Raw genomic sequence first — 18446 nt, 5'->3', positions numbered from 1 at the left:
CCGTGAAATGAATAGACCCGAAGTCACACTGAGTACAGTGGGATTGCTGGCAGCACTCAGAGAATATGCCAAATGTGATTTTTTATTTATTTTTTATTCTGGAGTGCTACACTGCTGGCCCCTAAAGGCGTAAAAGAACCGATGTGTGGCGTCATATATCAGCAGGAAGACCAATTCCAAAAAATCTGAATATATTGACATTAGCTGAATGTAGTGGCAACACACACACGTTGAATTTAAAAATAGTGATGAAACTGTTACTCCATGCAGTCAGATTCCATTTCCCCAAAAATATAAAGACAGGATAATAGAGTATATCCCACAGACTGGGCTCCTTAGCAGCGCCTGTGATTAGCCCGCTCTCTCTCTGTACAGCGGTAATTAGAGATGTTTCCGACTGTCTGTCGAGGTGATAACTGCTCTGCTGTCTGGCTGCCTGGAAGCGGCGCATTGTTACGAACCGGCAAGTCTTCAATGGAAACTTGTAAAACACACAAAAAGGAAAATAGTGTCAAGGAGAAAAAAAGGGGGAGAGGAATAAAAGGAGCTACTGTTCTGGGAGCATTTATAAAAAATAAAAAGAAGCAATTTCATTCCAATTTCATTTGGTGCTTGTTGAAATACTTGCAGTGGGATAGCATCTGGGTAATCGACTTTATTTCAATTCAGTCAATTTCACTCACTTCTTTTTCTTTTTTTTTCCCTGGCTCACATTTTGCTGAGGGTGAGATTGAGCTGCCTCTGTAATGAGGCAGACTGGAAAAAAAAAAAAAGAAAAAAGATCCATTTTACTGCATAACTAAACAATTACTGCAGTAGAAACAACAGCAGCAGGGACACGGGGGAGCTCTTTAGACACATCAGAGGTCGAACACGACCTTATTTTCTTTTCAAATCATTCCACGTTGCTTAAATGCACGACTGCGTGCCACTTCTTGGTTTTGTAATTGACTGACCCGTATGTAATGTGGTACGTACTTTCACAAGACGAACACAAGTTAAATTAAATATGCATCAGTCATGTAACATGTCTGGGGACGCCCAGCAGCGCCGTAGGCGTACTGTATGAGGTGCACAGCAGGGAGCTCGCATCTCGTCTTCTCAACTTCTCTTTCTGGGCAATTCTTTATATTTTTATTCTTTTGTGCTCAACTTCTACAAAAAAAACTGTCTTTTTGCAAGCGAAGAGCAAAGACAAACAGAAGTCAGTGATGTTCCCCGACTTCACCCTTTAATGAACTCGGCATGAGTCCTCAGAGACCAGTGCTAGAAAAATAGTTTTTTCAGTCGGGCTTCTGGGTCTGCTCAGGATTTTTCACTGTGATTAAGAGGCCACTTTTGGAAAAGAAAGTCTCTGTGATGGTTCGCCGGAGTGAGAGCATGTGAAAAAGATTTGCTGAACTACTGGTTCTGTTTGTAAAATGTAATAATTTGTGAAAAATCAGCCCCTGTTCGCCTTAACGACCCTGAATGATGCCCTCAGTCCTCCTGTGGACTACTTCATTAAAACCCCCAAAGGATCTGCTGTTAATCTGCTGTCAGTCTACTAAAAAAATCAACTGTAATTAGATTGTTCAGAACCACCTCAAAGCTCAGATACATAACCCTCTTATACCCTGCCTGTACTAGATGGATGACAGTGCAACATTAAAGGAGCCCTGTGGAGTTTTTGACCACTAGTAGTGCTAATGAGCAATGTTTGTAAAAGCGTGTCCACGATAACCTAATTTCCCTTTGAGGACTTATAAATCTATCTATCTATCTATAGCTTCAAAAAAGGTGGTGAGGAGGAAAACTATTTATAGTACAATCAGGCATTAACAGACATCACTAGACATCAGCACCAAAGAACTGAGACAACTGTTACACCGGATACGCAGCAATCTTTGCGGCACACGGAGGAGGACGACATGTGCTGCTGTTCTCTGCGCTGTCAACAAATATATTAGAAGGACCAAATCCAACAGTGAGTCATCTCTCAGTAATTTCCTACTGTTCTAACCTGGCTGCTTCACTCCAGCCCCGAGGCCACTGGTTCCTCTAGAAGAAGTAAATACGTACCATTTTTAGCATTCTCACTCAAACAGGGATAAACAGTGCATTTGTAAGTGGCCTCTTTGTCAGCAGTGGACAACAATACGAGGTGTACGGTGCAGCGGGCCGTGTTATGCAGGGAACACGCTACTAATGAGGTACATTCATGGGAAATGTTGACTAAAAGGTAAGAGAAGTGGTGTCCACTACTCAGGGGCGGTTCCGGGGGGGGGGGGGGGCAACAGTGGTCAGTGCCCCTGTAACTCTGAGTCTGGACCACCCTGTGGCCCCCCTGACAGGGAGTCTGCATGAATAATACAATGACAGATATCTTGCAATGATTTTGTTCTGAAGGGAAAGGCAGTAATAAAGTGCTTCAGCAGTTTACTACCCAATCAAAATTGCTGAAATTGTGAACACTGCTTTGTCTGAATGAGGAATTTATCCTTTTTTCTGGGTTTTATGTGCCCCCTTACAAAAAAGCCGGCCCCAACCTGGCCCCCTTATTAAAACTGGTCCAGAACCACCACTGCCACTACTGCAATTCCTAGAGTTGGAGAGATTACTTCTAAGATTACTTAAAGGGGAGCTGTGTAGTTTTGTAGAAGAAGCTCAAACTCAGAATTTTGATATTTACAATAATAACAAGGTAATAATACAACATGTTATCCTATAACTGAATAAACAAGCTGATCTCAGAGGAAAAAAACATATGGTCCAGAACAATGTTTGAAGGTAGAAAGGTGGCAGGGTCTGCCACATATAAACACAGCAGAACCGTACGAGGTTGTTTGTCCTTTAAGGTCAGGTTGTGTTTTTTATTTCAGTCTTGACTTTGTTTATTTGGCTTGTGTAGGCATAAAACAAATCCATGCCAACGAAAATGTTTATCTTCTGATTAAAGTGTCAAAAAACTACGTACTGCACCTTTATCATCTTCCCCTCGACACTGAAATATTTAAGAGCCACTTCATCCTTCCTCTCTCGTCCTTTACTGCGGATGACTTTCGCCATTTTGCCGCCTTTTATTTGACAGTTCGCAGCGGAGTCGGACAGGAGACGCGGGCAGGGAGCAGAGGTCTCCCCGCGGGAATCAAACCGCGGAGATAATCACACAACATGCATTATAGGCTGCACGGTGACATCGCTCTCTCCTCCTGTTCCCCTCTTTCTTTACTTCTACTCACAACACTCTCTCCTCTCTCCAACCTCCCCGTCTCTTCTCTCTATCTCCCACTGTTTACTGTTGGAGCCGTGTGGTAGCTTGAGGCCTGTCATCAGGGATGCATGCTGGGTAAATATTATCACAGGTCTTTTTAACAGATCGAAATAAGGTATGAGTACCCCTGGGGTACCTTCACGTGTGACATTTTGAGCAAACTCAACACACCGGGTTGAAATACACATTTACAGTACTGTACATGCACACACGTATAAATATACACACACACACACACTCTCTGCGGGATGTTTGCCTACTCGCTGCTTTCGTAAACACAATATGGACGCCCGGAATAGTTTGCCAACAAAGTGACGAACATCATCAAGTCAACAGTCCAGTGTTTGACTGTCAGCACGGTGGCTGACTCAAAGGAAGGCCGGCGTGCATTCAGATGAGCTTTTGTTTTCACGCAAACAATACGCTCGCTCAAAATAGCGCCGAGTCTTCACTTGTAAACAATGGAGCTGCTAAATAAAGACACGTTTAAGCCAGGATTTATGTCCCACTTCACACCATCCCGCAGCTCTGTGCTACAAAATGAGAGACGTGGATGTTGATGTTTTCGGAGGCTTCAGACTGTGGGGGCAGGTGCGGACGACAAAGCAGGCGGCTGGACTCTCCGTGCAGCCGGTCAGTGGCGGAATATAACGCCTTGATTCCAAAGGGCACGGCGCCATGATGTCACATCTGCGAAGCGGTTTTGATGGATTTTGTTGATGTGCTCAGATTTAGTTGATGAGGTTATTTTTCCTTGATGTTCTGCTGTTGCCAAAGGGACTGAGTTCTTTTTCATGCAAAAGTTTACAAATAAGGCTTTTCTTTTAATTATTACCGCCGCCGTTGAAGTTATATTTTCAGCCGCTGCTTAGTTGGTTGGTTTGTCATCAGGATTACATAAAAACTACAGAACAGATTGTCACAAAACTTAGATGGAGGACGGGTTTTGGCCCAGAATAGACCTTAATAACTTTTGGTGCAGATCCGGATCAAGGGACTGATCCAGGGGCCTTGGCAGAGGTATGCGCTCTACTGAATGCCATTTTAATTTTAATCTATTCTAAATGAATTTGAGGTTTGGACTTATAGAACCAGAACAAAATGTTATTCTGACGACAAAAAGTGTCTGACAACATGATGGAGTGGATCCAGAAACAGCCTCTTTATTGCTCTCACTAAATCCACCAGACTCCATTTGTAGAAACAGTCATTTTACCGTTGTAAAACACACTTCATTTAAACAAAATAAAACTCACAAATCCATCTTGTAAGTCTTTCCATTGTTAAAACAGTCAGAAACTCTTGCTCTATTGAAGTAAATCCTTAATCCTTCACGTTACGATGTGAAAATACTGGACGAATTACGTTTTTACAACAACAGAATTAGGCAACCATTTCCGCAACTGGAATCTGGTGGCTTTTACGAGTGGCTGTTCCTGGTTAAATAGAAAGGATTTTACCCTTTAACAAAAAGGTCTATCTCTTTGGGGACCCTTTCCATATTGTTGTCCAACCAATTCTCCTGATTATACTTACATTTGTTTGAGTAGGGCTGTCATGTCACAGTATTTGTACAGCTTGGTATCAACACTGTTAAGCAAAAGGATCTGAATACTTCCTCCACCACTGCTGGTCATTGTGTAAGCGCACAATCGCACCTCCACTGAGCGGTTCATCAGCTTGTAAGGGTGCGGGGGGAATGTACTGGAGAAACTAGAATTTAACAAGAGCTGGCGAATTTACAAGTTCACCATCCCCACATTTAAAATCAGGTACATTAATCATGCTATACCTTCCTATAAAATGACATTTAATAACCCCTGAGGAAAGCAAATATCAGCGAGAATGTAAGGAAAGAAAAAAAAAAAGAAAAATCCACAGCCTTGGAAAAGGTTGTTCTTGCTCTCTGTACATGCGCTGAATTTTTAGCTGAGGAAATCACATCCTGCAGTTGACCTCCACCTGCGTGAGTGCAATCAAATCAGACACCATGAGCGGCGCAGACTGCTTTCTCTCACTGATTCCTCTGCAATCTGGAACACGAAGCTCATAGAAGAGACACCTCGGGTACGGAGCTGCACGGCAATACTGTAAAAACCACTGTCACAAACTCTTCCCCCTGTCCTAAATTCGCAGACTGCTTTCTTCTCCTAATGCAACTTTATTTCTTTTGCTGGTGTGAATTCATTACAGAGACAGACGGCCAATTAAAAGCGCATAAACAGAGCGCGGTCTAATAAAAGCTGTCTAAATTAATGTGGGCTCCTGTTCTGTCAGCCGAGTTGTGACCAAGCTTGGATGCAACCCTAACACAATTTCATGCTCATGAATGCCTGAAAATACGGCGCTTTAAACGCAAATATAATGATTGTTGCGTTGTCAGACGGAGGACGCGGCTTTGACTTTTTAATGTTAAAATCATTGGCTTCATGCTTTGAGTCGAATTAATTAGAGGGGCTTCATTATTTTTTTTTGTACTAGAAGAGTCGCGGGAATGTTTCTGTATTCGATTGTAAATATTAAATTAAAAAAAGGCGACGGAAATCTGACATCAGAGAAAACAAGCGCTTCTGTTCGGTATTTTTTACTGCGACATCTCGCCAAGTTGACTTATGATTCAGAAAGTGTAACTGGAGCGACGCGGTGTAATTCCATCTAGTGTGTTTCCATCGCTCAGGTCCTGGACTGTATTAATGGCTAAAAAGCAGTGGATTGAGGGCACTCATGTCTGCAGACACTCATCCCTGCAAAGAGCTATTTGGTGTCTTGTGTTCGCTCAACACTCTCCCTTCTCTCACTCTCAATCTGTCACTTCTCATCTACTTTCATACTCTCTCTCTCTCTTTGCAGGAGGCAGCTGTGCTAGAAAAAAAAAAAACCTGGTTACAGTTTCGCTTTCAGGTAAAATGCAGAGGTGCGGTCACGGAAATGAAAGGTCACGCGCCTGCACGCCATACTTAATTCATACCTATTTCACGATGGCTGCGAGCTACTTCGCATGTTAGCCGCGAGCGTCCAACAGCGATATGTCTGCGGTGTGTGTGTGTATATACTACGGCATTAGCGCTGTTCACTTTGAGCCACTCAGGGCTTCGATGAGTGGTTTCATCGGAGTGTGATTGGAGTGACCTAGAAAGCATGTGAGAGCTTTAAGACTTCACAACAGGTTTTTAAAGGCTGTTTCCATCAAGACGGCTCGACTGCACGAGACAGGACCACCGCAGAGGCGTGAATCCGTTAAAAGGACACTGCGGCGATGTAGTAACGTACTACAGGAGCATCACAGTGGACGGTTAAAAGCAAAAGGGATAGAAATTGGTGCAGCAGAACTAGAGATATCATTATAGAGGTATTCTTCCTTAAAATCTGGTGCCTTTGCTACCCACAATGCAACTCAGCCTCTGACACATTGTGTGGAGGTTGTGATGTGTTATGCTAATGTGTCTTCGAGCCGCTAGCCTGAAGCAGAGATGAGGAGCTTCTTTCTAAAGACTTGATTCATGGCTGCACAAAGTCAAAGCCTGCAGTATCTCAAATACACTACAGCATTATTAAACTTTAAATGGTTATGTTTAGGCACTGGAAGGGCTTCGGGCTGTTTTAGTACTGAAATGCATCCGAAATCACAATCTTTACCTTACCTTGCATTGGTTGCCTGCACCTAACCACAGACAGGGGGCCTGGATGTGAACCCTGCTTTCCCAGTCAAAGGAACGTCTTCAGTAATCTAACGTAACGTATTCAGTAATCTAAAAACGTAATTTCAAGGAGACAGGGCTGAATAAGGAGAACATATTCAAACCAGTGATCGAGGTCATCTGGGTTAATTTGGCCGTCTCTCCTCCTGTGAAATGTAATCAACTCAGCATTAAATGGCTACATTTGACCTTTTCTCACAAATTTGCACAAATGGCTTGAAGCGAAAGTTTTTCCAGGTGTCTTCATAGAGTTGGGTCCTTGAAGGCAGAAACTCTGGCAGCAAAGCATTGTCTTGCAACGTACATATCCGTAACTATGTATACAAACTCAGGGGGCTTGTATACATCTGTGTGAGATTACAGTAAAGCACGTCTGGCCTGTCCTGCGCCGTGAGATCGAAAGTTAAAAGTAATATTGAGGGGAGAAGCTCTCCCCCCCCCCTGGGCTGGATCGACAGATGGCTTAAAAATTGAGGAAAGGGCACCAGAAGACGAGATCATATGTCATAGCCGGGGGGGCCAACAGAGGACAGTGTGCCAAGAGAGGGGTTACAGAGGGACATGAGGGGGGGGAACACGGGCGAAAGACATTGCATAAGAGAACAGACTTTAACAAGGAAGTCCAGGAGGAAAAAAAACTAAAAACAAGCCTGCGTGAAATTCCTTGATTTCCTTCCGACGTGCAGTTCCAACAAACTCTCTTTCGGTATTTCTTGAGCAGAGCTGCAGACGTGTGTGCTGTGATGCAGAACGTCAGGTGCTTGAATTAACTTTCCTTGACGACTGTGTGCTATGTTTTCAATTGCAAATGTTGTCCTCCGAGTTTCATTTCCATCACTCTTCATTCTACTCTTGAGCTGCTGGAACGAGTGAATTTCCCCTGTGTGGGATCAGTGATTTATCAGTTTATCCTGTCTTGGCTTATCTCGCAACATTTGTGATTGCTATGAAAACTATTCAGATTTTTACCATTCCGGGGAACGTGTGTGAAATCATCTTAAAAACACTTATCCGAAACATATTCAAAGCTGTCGTTGAACCATTTTTCCGAGCGCAGGCAATGGATTTTCTGCTCATTTGAGAGGTTGCAATCTGATTTTCCCTCCACAAACAGTCAAAAGTGCCTCCGTCATCGATCTATAGTAGTTTGAATAGACTGAATTATTCATTTATTGGTTTTGCTTGATTTTTTTTAATGCAAAAAATAAGTGAAATCAGCTAAACCGCAGCTATTAGCTGGAAAATCCAATGGGTCAACCTCATTGGCTACCTGATGTTTCAATCAACCTGAGGCTGGCGTGTTAGTGGCTCAGGAGAGAGCGAGGATGGAACAAGGAGTGGGGCTCCTGTCTGAAAACACTCGTTGGCTGTTGCAGGCCACATGGCGGGCATAGAAGCACTTTATTGGTCAAATGAGGTGTCGATCAATAGGTGAGAAGCCACGATGCCAGTTCGACACAGTCTGCTGCATTCAAACTTGCACACACACAAGCAGTACATCGTTTTCTGTGTACGTACGGAGTTACTCTTTTAAACAGACAGAAATGCGATGCACGACTTTCGAGTATCTGTGCAACTTGTCACTGCACTCTTTGCTTTGCAAGCCTCTGCCTTAAATATGACGAGCTTAGGCTAAAAGCCTCTAGAGCTCCTCATCTTAAAAAAAAAAAAAAATGTGACAGCTTAACCCTCCGATATAGCCACAGACAGCGAAGAGACTTCGAACTTGTGGTTCCCAGCTCTAAAGCTTCCTACTGGAGCTCGTACAGCAGAAACCTAATAAGCCTGTCGGAGTGAGATATTCGTGATCTGGGTTTTGTTGTGACCCATTTAAATCCAACAACACGGCTCGGCTTCACACCAACAGATGATTGAGGCACTTTAATCTGAATTCCTCGGAGTAAGAGGAGGGAGGAGAGAGTGGGAGATAAGAGAAAGACAGAGGGACAAAGACGCGCGAGCGGACTGACAGACACATGCACAAACACGCGTGATGCGGACGTCCATGATGGCAAAACCACAAGACCGCAATCAATCACGGATAAAAATATCGACTGTTTTTGTTATGTTGATGGCTTGTCGAAACCATTACAGCGCAGAAAGACGGTGGTTGCCAATCAAAGGTTGGGGATCTCAACCAAACTTGGCTGTGGGCGGACAAGCTTCCCCCATGATGCCGCTGGCTGCCAGCGACGACGAGGAGGACTGACAGAGATGTGGGAGTGGAAGAGGAGAGAGGGAGAGAGGAGGGGATTATATTTAAGCACAGTGTACCACACCGACACTGGACATTACACACTGCACTGTGGTTATATACAGTATGAGATTAACATGGATGGTTGGGAGCTAATGGGGAGAGGACGGATGATCTAGTTTTGCGGTGTGGATTCTGATTCTGCTGACACACTCTGTCTCCAAGAAATTACATTTATTGATTCATTTCTACCAATTACATGATAGTTATTATCATAGTATTCATTGTTTTGATATTGCACCTGTAAGGAGGAGGTAAAGGTGGACATTTGGTGTAAAGAGCTTAACAAAGATGTTTTAAAATCCTAAACATAGGTCCAGTTTTTTTTTTCTCTCGATAAATTAAATAGATATGGAGCTTCTGAATATATTATACATTTTTTTGACTAGATGCAAACTTAAGAAGCCCAGCAGCTCTTAGTTACTGTAGCTAGGTCAGACAAGCTTGTCAATAAAGAAACATTAGTTTAGCCGGCTGCTGCAGCGTTGGTTGGATTCAATAGTTCAAAGCAAGATGGCTTCAAGAAGCCGACATCCAAGACTACAGTATGCGATGGAAGGATATAGTCACAATTTTATAACACTGCGAAACAACGCAAATCGAGGTCAAGTCATTCCACTCTCTACAAAAACTTGGTGACTTTTGGTGATGGCGATGAGTTCGACAGCCTGGTCCACCACACATGGAAAAAAAAATGCAACACCTTCCACGTGGTCGGTGTATCTAATGTTGCTTTTCCCGGCCCAAAGCATAGACGGCGGACCTAGCGAGTAGCACAGATACGTTCAACAGGAAACAGGAAAGTCGTCTACCAAGCTTCCTCAACTGACTTAAGAAGGATCACTGTGGAAGACGCTGTACATGTAAGATGTTCGCAGTATCCACTCATAATTATTTTCTCATGTTTTTCTCCTTGTTTGCTATTTTCTTTTTGTGGTATTTAAAACTTGTCCACGTGTCATTGCAAGAGATCCTCTTGTTAAGAAAGAACTATCTAAACCTGCTTTTCACGTGATATAATATAATTCTTATGTTTACTTTTTGATAATCTGACAACATGTAAACAGCTATTTGTATGGATTTATATTCATTAATTCATGCATTATTCACTTTGATATGTTTCCGATATGCCACGGCGACATATTTCTTGAACCATAAAAAAGTCGAAAAAAGGCAATAAAGTGTCAGTGAGCTGAACTACAGTGAGAGACAGAGACGGAGTGCGGGATGGAGGAGTGAGACAGACGATGAAAGATGGCGCCTATAAATGCTCGTCCCACTTATCTGTGTCAGGGGAGGACGTTATAAATTGAAGGGCTACTAAGTGTTATTTATATTGTGTGCCCAGAAAGAGTCACGAGCGTCGGTGACAGCGAAACTGACTGCCAGCTGCAGATACCCTGCACTTCACCTCCAGGCGCTCGCCGGCTGCACGCCGTGCCCACATCACGCTGAGGCAGTAATCCACTCTAATGCCTTAAGAAAAGAGAGAACGCACTGACACGCTCCACGTCTCACAGGCGGCGTGTCTGGAAGATTTTTTGGGGGTGGCAGAGATTCAGATAAGAGCGCCCGGTGATATTTGATGGATAAAGGGTTCACTTCGAAGTGCCAGATGGCAGTATCAAATACGGGGGTGGAGAGGAGGTAGAGCTCTCTTCAGAGGCCCACTTCACGCCATTAACTATAAAATATTTTTAATTGGTAATATGAACATAAAAAGTGGACGGACTCCCGAAGTATGCCTCGGCGTCCTATTAGCGTGGAACATTCTGCTTCAAGTTATTCAAGGAGAGAACATTTTCCACCAGTAATGGTGCTTTTAAGGACAACTGTAAAAAAAAAAAATCAAATGTCAAAATCTAACAGAAACACACACTGGGACTAATACACACACACACACACACACACTGGAACAGCAACATCACATCCAGAGAGTGCAGGCGGCTCTGTAGATACACACTTTACCAAATGACTCTTTAACGGTTTTATCAACTCCTTAACACCAGCAGCCACCGGCGTCTAATCACATTTGGTCTAATAAAGTCTAAGTACATCAGCAGCTGTGCAGGCTGCACACACAGACTGTTTTTTTGCCCCCTCTGGGCAACGGAAGGTGAATATAGGGAACTTGTTAGGCAAACAAGCAGTTATGAGGATACATTACCATTCATTTGGACCCGTCTGTGTCCACCTGATGAACGTAAGTCGGATAGTTTGCCCTTTAAGTTCTGTTTGAAAGCTTGAAAGCTTCTACCGTTGTCATTGTATTTGATATCCAAATTCACATGCTGAGGGCCTCCCTGCCACTAGGGGGCCCAGACAGAGAGGAGAAGAGCATCAGCTGATGCAGATATATAAATAACTCGATAGATATCTAAATCTGAAAATCGTAAAGACATATTAAAATGAAATATTGAATGGATATAAATGAAACTGTGTTACGAGGGTGTACTTGATGACGCATATGAATGAAAAAATAAGCAAATATATATACACTTAAAGGGATATTCCGGTGTAAGTTTAATCCATTGTCTAAATCACTGTGAAACTGTGTTACACTCCCTCTCGAGAGATCAAGTTAGCAGACCGCTAATTTACAGTGTTTTATCAACCTCAGAAACAACCGCACGACAACAATACACTGCAGTAAATGGATCCAAATATAAACCACCACAAAAGCCACAAATAATGCTCAGAACAGCACCAAACTTCAGCAACAGTACAAATAGGGTCTCAGCACATAGCCCGGGGCATCTAACCTCCGCTAGCTTAGCTGGATTTCTATTGTGAAGCTAAAAACAGAGTTCAACTCTCCTCCATCAGCTTCCGGGTCAGGGAAGTCCCGAGCAACGATTACCGAGTGCGGTTAGAAATGCTCAATTCCGTTCTTTCCCTGTCCGCTCCCGATAATAACTGTTATAAACTGGCAGGTAAGACACTATGAACTTTGATTGCTTTTCCATGGAGTCATAATCATACATTTTCATCCATGAGCCACGGAACTCTACTGCACTCGGTAATCGACTCGTCGGGACTTCGTGTCAACAGGAAGCTGCTGCAGAAGAGAGGTAAATTTTGTCAGCTTTTCAGTAGAAATCCAGCTAAGCTACTGGAGTTTTAATGCCCCGGACTATGTGCTGAGACCCTATTTGTACTGTTGCTGAAGTTTGGTGCTGTTCTGAGCATTATTTGTGTATTTGCTTTTTGGTGGCTGTTTATATTTGGATCCATTTACTGCAATGTATTGTTAAAAAATTAGCGGTCTGCTAACTTGATCTCTCGAGAGGGAGTCTAACACAGTTTCACGGTGTGTTAGACCATGGATTAAACTTACACTGGAATATCCCTTTAACTAAATACAAATATGATAATAATCATGTGGCAGCTTACTCATCTCTTTGTTTACTAAATACAGAAAACCGTCTGTCTGGTGTAATCTATGCATCGATTCAATTCGACTCTGGACGTCAGCTGCACTAAAAAAGAGGCAAAAGACTGACAAAGACCAAGACAAGGAGCCCTTACAACCAGTGCACTTAAAAACCAGGCGTGTGCACGTTCTAGGACTGCAAAGAACAATCCTCGTGGGCGAGCAATAACACAGTCCAACAAGCACGAGGCGGTGACAGGAGCGAGCGCCACACTCCCCACGCACTCGCGACCGCTCAGTGCTCGCTCGTCTAGACGCCGGCTGACGCTCCCGCCTTCGTCACCGGTCACACTCGTAATTACAATAATAGCCGAGTATATAAGCAAATAATGACTGCAAGTTTTGTGGGAAGCATGAAAGCCCCCCCCCACCTCCCCCCCCCGTTGAGGCTTTGAATATGTATGGAGTATCTCTCACTGAAGCTTCAAAGCCCCAGAACTGGTATTCAGGGCAGCCATAGTCTCCACCAACACCTGGGGGAAATATCTGGCTCTTTAGCTGCTTAATAACTCGGCAGTGTTTGTCCAGCTACTCACTTACTGCGCGTGTCTACCGCTTGGTGCTGAGGAGCCGGCATACAGCGGGTTTTAATTATGCTTTTTTTCCCCCCTGAAAATTGCTGAAAACAACGAGAGCCAGACGGCTAAACAGTGTGGGAGAGGGTCCTGTGTTCGTGTCAGCGACTGCGAGAATGAGGGATCATCCGCTGACTACCGCAGTTTTTAACCCCCACGCACCTGTTTCGTCCGGCGGTGTGTATCCAGATTACAGTTAATCCTAAATGCCGCAGCCAGACTCCAGATAGCAGCTAAGAAGGGAGCTGATGTATCAACTGCGCCGCAATGGCTGATTTTAAAGTTTTATCGAGAACCCTCGAGCCACATCCTGAATGAGCTTTGTCATCAAGGTCTTACACCTTTATGTGCCTTGTCAGATCCTGTTGAGGAATGATTACGTACCTCGGTATTCACATGAGCCGGGATCGGTTTCTTCGCGTGCCCCGACCAGCGTCACTGGTTATTTACTTTCATTTTTGTTCACCTTTACTTTGTTTACTTGCTTTCTTTATTTCTTATTTACTGTGAGCTGCTGTGGGGAAAAAAGGAGAGGCGAGCGAAACAAAAAACAGAGTTCACGGACAGGACGGGAGAGATAAACAGACAGAGGCTGGGGACGGGAAGGTGTTGATTGAGTAAAAATCTTTACGCGGTGGAAAAAACTGCTTTCGTCTAATTAGAGAAACAACAACTGTATTCCAGTGCCGGGGACAAGAAGAGTGCGACTGCCGGCAAACAGCAGAGGTCAAAGAGACAAGAAACTCAAAGCTGAACAAGAAACTGAGAGGGAGAGAGAGAGAGAGAGGCATAATCAACAGCACGAACAGAGAAAGAGAAGTATGTGATAAATGGGGAATGTAATGCTACTTATTAATATTCTCCACTGGTCCTCTTTGCTACATACCGCAAAACTTTCAGTCCGGGGGCAAACAGCCTGGAGTTCTCCAAAAGACAAGCCACAGAGTCGTGTTCGGAGAGCCAGAGAGGTTTAATCTGTGTAACATCTGCCGCGGCGCGAGCGAGCCTGAGAGCGAAGCTTCGGTGCAAGTCAATACAAGCCGACAAATGTGCAGCATGGAGGAGAATGAAGGAGCGGGAACATCTCATATGTGCTGAGTGCTCGTGAATCGTGATTACGACCGAACTTTCCGGCACAGACACTTCCTCATAAGCCAGCCGGGCCTCCTGCAGGCTCTGAGGGGATGAAGTCAGCGGGTTATAACAAAGCTCAATGTACACCGTATGCAAATGTTGCGAAAGAAAGATTGTTTAAAGAGCGTGCTCTGCCCAAAACCTGAAACCATCCGACCGACAGTGGTGGAAGGAAGAATACAGATCCTTCACTTAAAGGGTAACTCCACCAATTCTACACATTAAAGTCCGTGTACAGGTGTCTGGGAGTCCTACTGCATTATGTGAAAAAAGCAATATAGAGCCCTTTGTGGCTCCAGAGGAAGCTGCATGTAATCTGGCAAAGTGCCTCCAGGGATGTCACTCAGCAGCTTAGTTGCATTGTGGGTAACGTAGGCACCAAGTTTTGAAGTAGAAAGTAGTCCGCAGAATCCTGTTTTATTCCACGCACATTCCTTCCACTTCAGAAATCGTGTGCATTGCATGTTACATTTCACTGCTGCAGTTGTTTCAGATAATTTGAGTAACTTGTTATATTTCTGTTAAATCTGCAGCAGTCTGCATCACATCCTGTAAGATCACTATTTGTTTGGTTTTTAAAGAATTAATTCAGTCTGTGAATTAGGAGCAGTTCCAAAACCAATAAAGGAACACTTTACACTGAACATAGTGTGAAAAATGTTTATCTTAAAAGCAACTAGCGGCTGATGTCAGACAAATGTAGTTGAGAAAAAAAGTAAAACGTTTGCCTCTGAGATCGAGCTGTAGTATCAGATTGCATTAAATAGAAATACTCAAGCTAAGTACAAATACCTTGAATTTGTAAGTACAATACTTTAGTAGATGTACTTTGGGTTATTTTAGTCAACCCAATGCAAATTAAGAGTTTTTCAACAATAGTATCTTTATATCTAGATTGCTTGTTTCATTCTGGTCCTGATTAAAAACATCACACTGCACCTTCTGTGAAGCATGACTACAGTCCAATACAATACATTTATAAAAGCTGTACTTCTTTAGCTAAAGACTGAAATCATTCTGGGGAGCCCTCGTGGCACATTGTCATGAAATGTTTGTGAGTGTTTGTGACAGAAACCTCTCGAGCACTTCAGGCGCTCGTGTCGGTTTCCTCCTTTGTCATCTACACCTTTACGCCTCCTGATAGAAACCCAACCAGGGAATCGGTGCTCAAAACTAAAAGCGGCGCATAAATACGTGTTTTCCCGATCAAAATCTAATCTAACCGAGCTCTAAGTCTGCCACTTATGCTTCGCTCATTTACAAATCAAAGACGACGACCCGCTGGGAGTAGCTTTGAACAATGACAGCTTGTAACTTATGTTGCGGAGATGATGCAGAAGGAAGATCGTAATGAATTGCATCAAATATAAAAAAAAATTAACAAGGCTTGTAAATATTCATAGGAAAAGCCGGCGCAAGTGTCAAATGAGCCTTTCACTTACTGTTGGTTTTGAGGCGGGCCGGCTCGCTGTTGCGGCTTCCTGCCTGGTTGATAGCCTTGACAAAGAAGATATAACGGGTGCCACTCTGCAAGCCGTGCACCGTGTAGTGGTTCTGCTTGATGTTCGGTACGATCATCCAGCTGTCTGCCGAGTTGTACAAACCTGGCACACACGCACAAAGACACACACACACACACACACACACACACACAGCATGAGAAACCAAGTTCTGCCAATGTTTTCAGGGGAAGCAGAGCTGGAGCGAGACCTGCTGAGAATCTTCAAGAAAGCAGAAAAACAAAACCAAAAAAAACAACCCTCCCCTTGAAAATCTGACCAGTCGTGTTATTTTTTCTCCGAACCTCCTGTGAGTCATCACGCAGTCAGGAGCTCGGGGATCATCCAGTCCTCCTCGCTGTTATATAACATTTATGTGCACATATACCGATCCATCCCATTACTACCCATCAGGTTTATCGTGGCGTGTTGCCCCTCAGGCGGTGTGTGTTTGTAAGAGTAAATCTATAACCCATTAAGGACAAGGTGCTTACACAAGCTGACAAGTGAGTGTGTGTAGTAAGCGCCTCGGGGCAACGAGGGTGTGATAGCCTTTAATGTTCAAATGTATGGAAACGCGGGCACGGCCAACATGACCCCGGGTGGTGGGCGCTTTTGATTCGACGCGGCTCCTTGCGGTAGAGGTTTAGCGATGGCTGGGTTAGCTCTGCAGTCACCTGCTTCTAAACACAGTCTGTTCGGTCTCTCAGCTGCAGCCGACTGTGAAGAAGAAAAAAGGAAATCACAGCTCAGGGCTGAGGAGTGGAGCAGCTACGACGGGGTGCTCTTTACGCCTCTTGTCTCGTATTGAAATAACATAGGAAAAACCGACAAGTTGACTTTGGTGCTATTTCTATATTTGCCAAGGTGTTCATGTGAATCTGCTTTTTCTTTTCAAAACTTGGACAATGTTGCAACTGCAACTTATGCACATACTGCTCTTACGCTTCTGGTTTATGTGTGAGAGAAAAACAAACCTGGTGTGAAATCTGCCACTTCCAGAGCGTTGGCTGGGTTCTACACAGACTTTATTGGCATTGTAACAGCGGACAGGTGTCGAGGACGAATACACATTTCTAAGCGCGTAGCATCTCTTACCACGGTGAATATGCAACTCGTTCTCACTCCAGACTCAGCAGCCCGAAGCTTCAAACTGTGACCCTCTGCTAAGACTTCTAGCATCAGTTTTTGCACATGCGGGGCTCTGAGGTGAAGCAATAATAAATACGGCAGACTTTCAAAATAAAGCTTGCCGACAAACAATTCCCATGTAATGAGGTTTGGACTGTTTGTGTTGTGGAACAGTCACAGTGCGGTTATAGGTTTAGGTGCCAAAACTACTTGGTAAGGTTTAGAAAAAAAAAGTTTACGGCTTACATCAAAATGCTGGACTTTCATGCGAGCTAGCTTGTTAGCTACCAAGAACTCAGCAAACCGCTCACGATCGTTTCGTGCTTGTTATAAAGAAAGGATCCATAGCACATTAAAATGGCAGAGATCTCACAACCCTGGGGCTGAAGTTGAAAGAAAAATCTCAGTTTGGAGGGCTGTGTAACCCGAACGCTTCACCCTTAACCCTCCATCCCAACGAGAATTGGGGCACAAGCCCCCTGACGTGAACGTGCAAAATAGAGAGGCAGGGCTAAGTGATGGGGCGAGGGGTGTATTGGGAATTTGCCTTTTTTCTCTCCGTTGCTGAACGATATATTATTTTGGCATCAACAACATAATATGTGATTGTGCAGCGGGCAATAATTTTTTTTTTTTTTTGATGGAATTCTAGCTCAACATTAAGATTGCAGCACTTGATGAAAATCAGTAGTCTCTCTGCCACTCGGTGCTTGTAACCATGGTGACTTCCTTCTACTCTGACTCCAATTGTATAGTCTCTATTGAGTTGATCAGCTGAAAAATAATCCTGTGTTGTTTATGTCGCAGAAAACCAAAATAATGCACATTTTCTTTTTCCTAATATTGTGCAGTGCTACTGTTGGGGTGCGTACAGCGTCACAGAGTGAAGCTCTGGCCTACTGATCAGGCTACCGTATGTGATGTTCGCAGGGAGAACGGGCCGTAATACGCAAGTTTGTGCAACAACATTGATATTTAAACTGCTAGTTTAACCTTGACCTTCACTAACAGTATGAGTTAACACCCCAATGCCGTGCCAACAGGAGACCTGACAGAAAAGAGAGCAACGAGTCACTGTCTGCTAGGGATAACGTTTCTTTTCACCCCGCCCTAAAGCAAATTCTGTACACATTCAAACAAAGCCTCGCCAAGACAAACAAAGCATCTTGCTCAGTAGCGCTATAGCTGAGGTTAATGTTTGTAGAGTCGAAAGTGGAATAACAATACTTTTCATTGTCTCGTCTCCCGCCCCTCTCCCTCCCTGCGAATAAAAATCCTGAAAGGGAGCGAGCTCTCAGGGCCATGCCCGCCTCGTCCCTTCTGGCGAGGATGCGCTGTGAATTATTGAACGAGATGGCAACAGCATGCATAAGTAATGGCCGGGAGTCTGCTTGTAAATATAAATACTTCACAGGACGCCAATAAGGCCTTTAAAAAAGCGAGGCGGCTTTAACAATGAATGAGGGGAG

At 43.9% G+C, this 18446-nt stretch overlaps 1 protein-coding gene across 5 annotated transcripts in view; it reads right to left on the bottom strand.

Moving 5' to 3' along the window:
* mid2 (midline 2) overlaps positions 1-18446 on the bottom strand; it is a 170461-nt gene that overhangs the window by 8209 nt on the left and 143806 nt on the right. For all 5 annotated transcript variants that reach the window (XM_030396530.1, XM_030396531.1, XM_030396529.1 and 2 more), the window contains one exon: positions 15790-15951. In XM_030396530.1, the coding sequence (XP_030252390.1) occupies positions 15790-15951 (162 nt within the window). The remainder of the gene's footprint in view (positions 1-15789; positions 15952-18446) is intronic.

The sequence above is a fragment of the Sparus aurata genome, chromosome 18 (assembly GCF_900880675.1).
Source record: "Sparus aurata chromosome 18, fSpaAur1.1, whole genome shotgun sequence".
Lineage (NCBI taxonomy): Eukaryota > Metazoa > Chordata > Actinopteri > Spariformes > Sparidae > Sparus > Sparus aurata.
Note: the sequence above shows the minus strand (reverse complement) of the source record. Positions and strands in the feature narration are given on the sequence as shown.